This window comes from Aphanomyces astaci (assembly GCF_000520075.1).
Source record: "Aphanomyces astaci strain APO3 unplaced genomic scaffold supercont1.144, whole genome shotgun sequence".
Lineage (NCBI taxonomy): Eukaryota > Oomycota > Saprolegniomycetes > Saprolegniales > Verrucalvaceae > Aphanomyces > Aphanomyces astaci.
Genome location: NW_009798407.1, coordinates 11,471 through 21,086, shown reverse-complemented (window position 1 = coordinate 21,086; position 9,616 = coordinate 11,471). Strand labels below are relative to the sequence as shown.

The window sequence follows — 9,616 nt, the reverse complement described above, 5'->3', positions numbered from 1 at the left end:
GCGAAGATACAAGCGGCGAAGTCGATAACCAGGGGAGAATGTAACGACGTCACTCCAGTGGCGTCATAGGGTTATCGACCAATCAGAACAGACGTCACTGTTGACGTCAGTTTACGACCAAGCTCGATTGGCGTGCGGCGTGCTCGGCCATGGACACCAGAAGTTCCTTCTGCAGAGCGCACGTATATATAGCATTAGATATAGTATAGTCACAGTAGTCATGCATGTAGATGTAGATAACGCCAATCAATCAGTTTTACAATTTCCTCTGCGTTATCAACTCCCTACATCTAGCCTGTCGTTGGCAGGGGCAGCTGTGGTGCTTAGCTAAGGGGTTTGGCTCAGACTTGGGTTATGTACCTCGCCTTTATATCAAGTGGAACACGAACGTTAAAGTCATCTCTCCAGTGGCCTGCGTTGTCGAGGATCCCCAGCAAGTTCATCATAACAACATGGTTCAAATCCTTCAACTGCTTGAGTTGCTGTCAGTATTCCATGATGTATTAGCATTTGTTTTGCGGATTTACAGTTAATTCACAGTCAGACCTTATCGTTTGCTTCAACGTTGGGCGACCCCACATGACCGCAACACAATATGAACCCAGTTGGCATGACATGCTTCGTACACGGGAATGCATTCAATTTGACGAGTCGTAATCTAGGTTGTTTGGGATGAGTCTGATGACGTGGCATGTCGTACTGGTGTAAGCGAATCTCAAAGGGCAAGTTGGTGGGTATGACGTGAACCCGAACAATGGGGGGGGGCTGGGGGGTACAATACAGTACGATCGTGTCCACATAAAGGACGAGCAAATTGTCACAGTATTAGTACTCGAGGTTATTCACGATCGTGTGCAAGATCGAACCAGCCAGTGGTGTTACAGACACCAGTCTTCTCAACAAGTCCGAGGCGACGTTGAATGCAAAACGTTACCGTGTCATTCCCTAGCACATACTATTAGTATAGTAGTTACCAGTAGTAACGTTAGCTCAACGTTGCGCGAGCCCATCAGAGATGTCACCTAGTTACCAAGGTATTCCATGAACAAAAATGCATCCGCGAAAACAAACACGTGATCACGCACTGGTGAATTTGTAGCGCCAACAACACCTGGATCTCAAATTACTGCTTAACGTTAGTAGTATTTCTAGTTGAGCAGCTTAATGTTACATTGTTAGTACTGGTGTAAGCTTTGTATTAACGTTAAGTCTAGTTTAGATAAAATTGGAAACACAAGGAAGCTGCATTAGGAAGCCTAATTCCTCCACTAAGAATTGGACTGGCTCAGGCGATCTGGGCAATATCCTTGGAAACTAATCCTACTTCACGTTAGCAATACTACGGGGAGGGGGGAGTCGACCCCCCAACTCATCGGCCCTTGTTTCCATGTGAGCTAACAGTTACTACACTCACAGGACACTCGCTGAGTAACTACAGGACCCCCCCCAAGGCATACATCTGCAGTGCTAACGTTATGTGCCATTAACTTTACTGGTAATAAGGCACGAAGTTAGGCAGCAATTCCCTCGCTGCAACAGTAGTACTCCGTAATCATTTGGGCGTCCTGACATACAACACCCAAGTTATTTCTGGCACATAGTCAAATCAAGTGTAAGTTAAAAACAACTCATTTCCATTTCAGCTAAGGGTAAAGTGCATCTCAGTGGTTAGCTAACCACTGGTGATGCAGCTTAACCCCGGGAATAGCATTGTATGCAAGCGCAAGGGGTCCAGGGGTTCCAGGGGCTGTTGGTAAAAATGATTACGGAACAATAGTACTACTGTTGCAGCGAGGGAATTGTTCCGAAGTTAGGACATGTTATTAATATGACCAAGGAATGTACTGGAAGACTGGAAGGGCCACTTGTTAGCAGCTGGAACTTTCGCTAGACATCAATCACAGTGGTATCAATAGATTTAGATCCCAGGAGCAGCAACATTCCAATCGCCCAGAGTGGTAACGTTTGTCATGGAATCGTCGTTCGAATCTTGGCTTTTGTATGGCGGTGGACACGCCAGCTATGTACTTACTGTACCGGTATGTACCGTGTGGTTTGTTTGCGTGCGATTCGTGCATTAGCAATTCCCTCGATTAATTGAGTTTGGATTATCATTTTTAAGACATTACAGTACTTGGACACCCGTAAACCCTGCAGCACTGCCGTGAAATGACCCGCCCATGCACTCCATCGCGCTACGTGAGGGTTTTAAACCCATGTGCGAGATATCAGTTTTGGATCCGTCTTCCTTCGATTACAATCGTGGCTGACTAGCAACAAGTGATACTCTTGTTGCTATGGAATGACTCCTCGTGTGTCCAACCCCATTTTATGCGAATGGATGATGGATGATCATCGGCAAACACTGAAAAACGTTCAAGAAATCTGAATACTTACCATCATCCAAAGGGCAACAGTAACTCACTCCAAGTGTCGAATCGTTCGGAACAATTGGCAGTTTGCACATTGAAATGCACTGTCCAACGAGCTACATAGCAACTACTACTACGTAAATACTTCCCGCCCAGATTCAAGCGATCTTGATGGAACTATACCAGGTAGTACTCGTTCCTTGGTACTATTCCTGTCCAAAATTTTGACGGTGAATGAATACCTCAACCATACCACTGTTGTGTTGTCAGGCTCCAGCTCTCGTTGATTTGATCACTCACCCAATTTCCATTCCGATCATATTATTGCACCTGTGCATGCTTTTGAGCACACTTTCCATTGCACTCTCTGCATTTTACAGTACAGGAACTTAATGTTACGGAGTACATCCAACAGGTGCAACACCCTCACCGGATTCGTCACCACTGATGTTGGTATAAATCCTGTGCGACATACGCTCGGCGGCACTCGGCCTTTTATTATTGTCGAGGGTTGTTCATTAACCAATTTCGTCGCTCGAAGCACAACCCCACGTCACATAACCATGAGTTCGACTACTTTGCCTTCCAAGTGCTGCTTCAACGGGTGCTCGAGTCCGGTGCTCTCGCACGGCAAGTGCAAATTGCACCGATACAGACACCACTGCAGCGTCCAACATTGCATGAACCAAGCATACGCCCGGCGGCTGTGTGTGGCCCACGGTGGCCGCCGCGAGTGTCTCTCGCCAGGCTGCTTGGGCAACGCCCGAAGCCGCGGGTATTGCTGCAAACACAGTGACGACCACCACTCCAAGGTCATCACGACGGGCGAGCTGTCCCCTTTGCTGGCGCGTGATCGTTGCAGCAGCAGTAGCTTCCCAATGGAACGACGGGGTGCCCCATCGTCCCCAGCAGTAGCCGTGCCACCCAACGATGATAACGTCAAAGCCGATGGTGACGACGCCACTACGTGCTTGAAGTTGATTGAGGTCGAAGCGATGAAGTTTGTGCAGTGCTGGGACGACTTTGAGATCGACGTCATCGACGGGTTCCTCTCCGATTTGCCCATGTCGAGCATGATGTGGTCGATGCAGTAGTAGGAGCAGTTGGACTACTTGATTATTGCGTTTATTAACTTATTGCACGATACAACACACACTTTGGTTGAAGCGTTTCTCTGGTGGTGGTTCAAATGGTATCGTGGATTCTATCCTCCAAGTGCGGTGGGCACGTTATATAGATGACGTGCACTCTTCCACCATTTCGCCAAGCGACACCTGGGGGAGCCTTCTAATCAATCACGAACGGTGAGGGATACTGGTATACTTTGACGTATATGTTGCGAACGTACAGCACACAGATGGTTGGATTTGTAAAACATAAGCCAATTGAATCTTAGGCGACAAAATTACATTCATTTCACGGTGGCGTTCGACGGTACAGTAAGTTACTGTAACTTATTGACAAGCCCAAAGGTACATCCATGGCCATGGTGGCCGCGGTTGCATTGTTATTGTCCAGCTAAGTAACTTACTACTACGTACTTCGTATAAATACTGTAACGTTAGGATGATCAATTTTAACGTAGGTTATCACGTAACTTTATGTTGACAACCAAAGTTGACTGTGAGTTTACGTTACTCTGGAGAGTAGTACTATGATTGCATTGCCCAATGGGTTTGTCCAATCAATTTGCAACTTGCTCTACGTTTCAGCCAATCAGATATGCTTGAAGTCGTCATTTGAGATTGGCATCGGAAACCCCGAAAAAGAGTTTGGTCCTGTGAGTGACCTCCAATAACGTTATGGTGTACTTAGTAGTTGTTTGGCTTTACAGTTATGGCGCAGCTCTAAATCACCTCGTGACATGAACACATCGATCGGTCGTACATTGTATGGACGACGTTTGTATTTCACCAGGGAGGGTGGTTCACAGAGTCGTCATCATAGGAACACGGACGACCCACCTCCATCGTCCACCAGTCGCTTTCGTTTCTGCAGACTTTCGTAGAGCCGGCGCACCGACATGTCCTGCGGCGTCGGGCCCTTGTCATCGCCGTGGGTCTGCAGCGTATAGTCGTCGAACGCGAGTTCGAACGCCGTCTCGAGCTCTTCATCCGACAACGCCATCAAATCATCCTGCGATGTCACAACTCCCTGCTCGATCGCGACTTCGACCAGCATGTTCATGGCCTTCCGGGCGCGGTACAGGTCCTGTCGGTTGTCCACATCGCTCTCCTTGAGGTACCGGAAGGGCCCGATGCCGGCGGCGGCGTCACCGCGGAACCACATTTGCCACATCGCGCTGCAATTGGTCGCGGGGAGGCGGTACCCCTCGGGGGTCAAGTGCAACGTGCCATCTGCCCACGTGAACGTGAGCTCGTGCAGGTTGGTACGGCGGCCCTTTTGCAGGGCATCGTACACGGTCATGTACGAGCAAGTGGACCACTTGTCGACGTCTAGTGGCTTGGAGAGGAGCGTCGGATGCTGCGACATGGTTTCAAAGCACTGGTGGTACACGGAGCGCAGGTCAGAATGATCGGCGAGGGCGTCTTCGTTCGCCGCGACACCCTTGGAGATGGCCAGGTCGATCAGCACCTTGATCACGCGGCGGGCGACATACATGGAGCGCTTCGAGTTGGGGTCGGTTAAGTCGGCTCCGAGCAGATGCCGAAATGGACACAGCTGGCTCGATAGATCGCCGTGGAACCACAGCTCCCACATGGCCAAACACGTGGATTGAGGGAACTTCCAGTCTTCTGGGACAGGGTGTTGATCGCCACAGGTCCATTCGAATTGGGCAAAGGCGCCACGCGGCAGGACGCGGCGGGCGATCGACGCGGCGGCGGCGGAGGACTTGGGGCGCGAGGCGGCGTGGCCACCGTCGACGTTAGCGGGCTCGGGCGACGACACGACCCCAGACGATGTCGCAGACGTGATCGCGGCTCCTTTACCCCGACCACCCCCTCGTCCGCTGACGGACCGACCTGGTTTCGTCGTTGAGACGCCGCGCGAAGCCACCTTGTTCGTTGTGTTTCTCGAATTTACAACCTGATTGATGCTGTTGGTCGGTGGGTTGCTGTTGTTTGCGTGGAAGTTGAGGTCGTGGCTTCGACACGTTGCACACTGCTGCGGCTGCTGCTGTTGCTGGTGTAGTTGTTGTAGCTGTTGCTGGTGTTGCTGTAGCTGTTGTTGGACCTGCTGAAGCTGCTGCTGATGATACTGCTGCTGCTGGTGCTGCATCTGCTGCTGTTGCACCCCCGACGACGTCAACTGCGCTTCTATATTCAGGAGGCGTTGGTGCACGCTGTCCATGCCTGCGTTCGTGTCGCGTCGGAGTGCGTCGACCTTGTCCCCCACCGTGATATCGATCGTGCGAGGCAGATTCTCAATCAGGTTTTGGATCCACACCAAGTGATCTTGCAGATGTGCCACGTCGTACACCGAGTGGCCGCCGACGATGTGGTTGGACGCCATCTTGACCTGAGTTTATTATCGACTGACGCAGCAAGTCCGGATAGCACCCTGGTATCCGGATTTCGATCTTAACCATTCCAGTTGTCAAGCGTTGGCACATTATGCTGCATGGGACCAAGGCCATACCCAGTAGCAGGTAATGACTGAGGACGTCATGCCCTCTATTTCAATGGGGGATTGCTAAGGTCGCTCTTGTGTGGAAATTCAAGTGTAAACGATGGCATCTGGAGGATGCATACAATGAATCGTCTTAAGGCGTTTCATGTACCAGTAATTCCAGGCCAGCTGAGCCCACTTTCTGAGTGCCATAACTCGTCATCCATTTATCCGATGAGGCTGCAAAAACATTCATTTTGAAGATCGTGACGAGCTTTATATCGTTATGGTCCCATCATTTGTATCGCACGGTCAATTTGCTGGTCAAATTTCTAAAATTGAAATTTCCCTCTGTGAATTTAATACCCCGCCAGTAAGTCACTTGAATAATGTATACCTGTTTTGGGTGATAAAATCCTCAGAACCTCTTAATAATGATATGTATAAAGTATTCAAGTAATTAAATTTAGAAGTGCAACTAAAATAAAACTGTATTACATGTCGGGCAAGCAGAATATTAAATCTTACAAGTGTGTGATACCAGAGTACGTAATTTTGTCCAATCATCGTCCATGGATGATTGTGATTGGCCATTTGCTGGCCGGGAATTACATATCACCTTACTGGAATGATCTGAAATTGGTGGTGGAAATTATTACCCCGCCTTAAAGTGGGCTCCCCAACGGACCGATACTTGTACTGTATGTCAAATAATTGTAAGCAGTTCGAAGGATTTGGAAATGATATCAAAAGAAAAATGCATCTCAAATTCAAAAACTAATGAATCCGTACACCGTAATTCAAAGTTGGGCCAATCAACAAAGCGAATTCTGGCAGTATAATTTGAAGTAATGCTAAGGTGATTAATGTAATTCCCGGCCAGCAAATGGCCAATCACAATCATCCATGGACGATGATTGGACAAAATTACGTACTCTGGTATCACACACTTGTAAGATTTAATATTCTGCTTGCCCGACATGTAATACAGTTTTATTTTAGTTGCACTTCTAAATTTAATTACTTGAATACTTTATACATATCATTATTAAGAGGTTCTGAGGATTTTATCACCCAAAACAGGTATACATTATTCAAGTGACTTACTGGCGGGGTATTAAATTCACAGAGGGAAATTTCAATTTTAGAAATTCGACGAGCAAATTGACCATGCGATACAAATGATGGGACCTGCATAACGATATAAAGCTCGTCACGATCTTCAAAATGAATGTTTTTGCAGCCTCATCGGATAAATGGGTGACGTGTTATGGCACTCAGAAAGTAGGCCAAGCTGGTGGGGAATTACATGAATCACCTTACAGTATGTAGACAATATCGTTACAATTAATAGATCTTGTTGGTTGGCTAAAACGTTCGTTCCGATGTTTCAAGAAAGTCAGCCAATCGCAAATGATTCTTATAGAATTTCTCCAATTTCCAATTAGCACAAACCGATACATCTAGCCGAGACATCGGATTGGGGGTCTGCGAACATTTACAGTACGTAGAGCATCTGCACCGGTAAGGTGATTCATGTAATTCCCGGCCAGCAAATGGCCAATCACAATCATCCATAGACTATGAGTGGACAAAATTACGTACTCTTGTATCAAATACTTGTAACATTTAATATTCGGACATGTAGTACAGTTTTTACATTAGTTTCACTTCTAAATTTAATTATTTTACTACTTGATAAATAGCATTCTCACTAAGAGGTTCTGAGGATTTCGTCACCCAAATCAGGCATATTCAAGTGACTTCTGGCTGGGAATTAACAAATTCGTAGGAAAATTTGAATTTTAGGGCCCATCTGGATGCCAACCACCAATATTATGGGATATTGGAATATCGAATAAAAAATATTTTTCGACATTGCAGGAAATTCTTGGGTTTCAAGATCCAAAAATGATTTTGGGTGGTGTCTGGATGCCATAGAATAAAAGAAAGTTCGGAAATGAACAGCCAATCAGAGGATAGCGCAGAGCCGCAGTGGACTTCGTCCACCCAGAGAGGACCACTGAGGATAGATGTCCTCTTTGGTGTCTTGTGGACGAAGGCGAGGTAGTGGTACTCCATCTGTCTTGCCAAGAGTTCCTTGGCCAGGCGGCGGCGGATGAGCCATCGACGTAGGAAGGCAATCACGATGGCCTTTCTCATTCCGAAATGCCCTGTCATTCAACGCGCACTGTCAATATCGTCAAAATATTCTACTCATGAGTAGAATAATATTTCTTGTGGTTTTCACGATATTTCTGATAAAATTATAGTATAACTTGGTCAAGAAATGGCATCCAGACACTCCAAATTGAAGTCGATGAGATTGTTGTAGTACAACTACCAAGTTCCATCCCCTACCACAAGCCCCGTGACCTCTACCCCCTCCCCTTCAACGACGGCAGCCACCGCCAAGCCCCCACCACCCGCCCCGACAACGGCAACGCTAACGTCAAAGTCCCAATGTTAGGCGACGTTATGGTACCTACCTGCACATGCTAACAATCTCCCCACTCGACTATGGTACCTACCTGCACATGCTAACAATCTCCCCACTCGACTAGTGTCCAAGTCCGACGTAGTAGTAGTTCTAAAGTGTAATACTTAAGGGACTATTTATAGGCGTACAGTTATGTTCATTGACATATTGCATCTGCACCCGGTGCCAGTAAATTTGACCCCTTTATCCGCGAGGCAGCAACGTGATGGGGCGCCCAGACCAAGGCTCAGAAACGGAAAAGCTGAAGTATTGGAGCATAGACTGGTAGGTCCCAGCGGGAGCGGAGCAATCGGAAGCTCCTTGGCAACTATGTCGGCACAGTCGCCAAGGAGCTTGGAATGGAGGACTTCAGAAACCGGCGCAAATTTTATTTTGCGGCACCAAAATCATCCGGAATTATAATTCAAATGCGCCACAAATTTTGGTTGAGGTCAGAAATGCGCCTCATCAAAATTTGCCATGATCCAATAAACTGTTGATTCAAATTAATTTCACCCAATAGAATTAGGAAAAATTTGCTACTTGCGTGGGTTTTGGTGGCCCTGGTATCGCGTGATGTGACGAAGCAAATTTGACCACAATAATAATAACATCATATCCGGACAAATATAGTTTGTGTCGGCGATTTGTGTAGGTTTTGGAAGTCCTCCATTATTGGAAGACGTCACAGTCAGCAAACGTTATTTTGAGCCGATGCCGGCTCAAAATTATCCGGCGAAAATACGATTAATATTAATGTAATGTCCACAGAAACCGGCGCAAATCTCTACTCTTTATCCATGGGCTCCCGTTGGGCGGTACGAGGACATTGCTGGTGAGGTAGTGTCTTTCCTTTAAAGACATTCGTGCTCTGAACAAGCGGAGGTTGCTAAGAACCTCGTCGTTGGCATCGTCGTCGTCGTCCAGCAAGTGCAACCACACCCATCGCCTTATTGCTACCAAGTTGCTTTATCCGTACTACAACAGTATCCGTACCAAATACTTCCTCTGCTCCATAATACTGTGGTCACAACTCAAACCAGCGACCCCAAAAATTCATTTTTTGGCCAAATTTGATGAATCGTACCAATTCTGAAAGACAATCAAAAATGAAAGACAATTCGTATTGACTGCACCGCGCAAAACCACCAATTTTACCCTGCCAATTGAATTCGTCATCGGAGAAAGGACCAAT

The 9,616-nt window shown here is 47.2% G+C and overlaps 2 protein-coding genes across 2 annotated transcripts; one reads left to right on the top strand and one right to left on the bottom strand.

Moving 5' to 3' along the window:
* Positions 1 to 2,846: 2,846 nt before the first annotated feature.
* H257_18213 (hypothetical protein) lies at positions 2,847 to 3,538 on the top strand (the record flags this gene model as incomplete). The annotated part of the gene is made up of 1 exon (XM_009847232.1): positions 2,847 to 3,538. A coding segment is annotated over one exon (620 nt), but the record flags the coding sequence as incomplete, so codon positions are not given.
* Positions 3,539 to 4,150: 612 nt separating this feature from the next.
* Positions 4,151 to 5,863, bottom strand: H257_18212 (hypothetical protein). The gene has a single exon (XM_009847231.1). The coding sequence runs from the start codon at positions 5,844 to 5,846 to the stop codon at positions 4,314 to 4,316; it is 1,533 nt and encodes a 510-aa protein (XP_009845533.1). The 5' UTR covers positions 5,847 to 5,863; the 3' UTR covers positions 4,151 to 4,313.
* Positions 5,864 to 9,616: the final 3,753 nt, after the last annotated feature.

Bases quoted from the DNA above. Each gene is read 5' to 3' on its own strand.
- H257_18212 (XM_009847231.1), bottom strand. From the start codon at position 5,846: ATGGCGTCCAACCACATCGTCGGCGGCCACTCGGTGTACGACGTGGCA.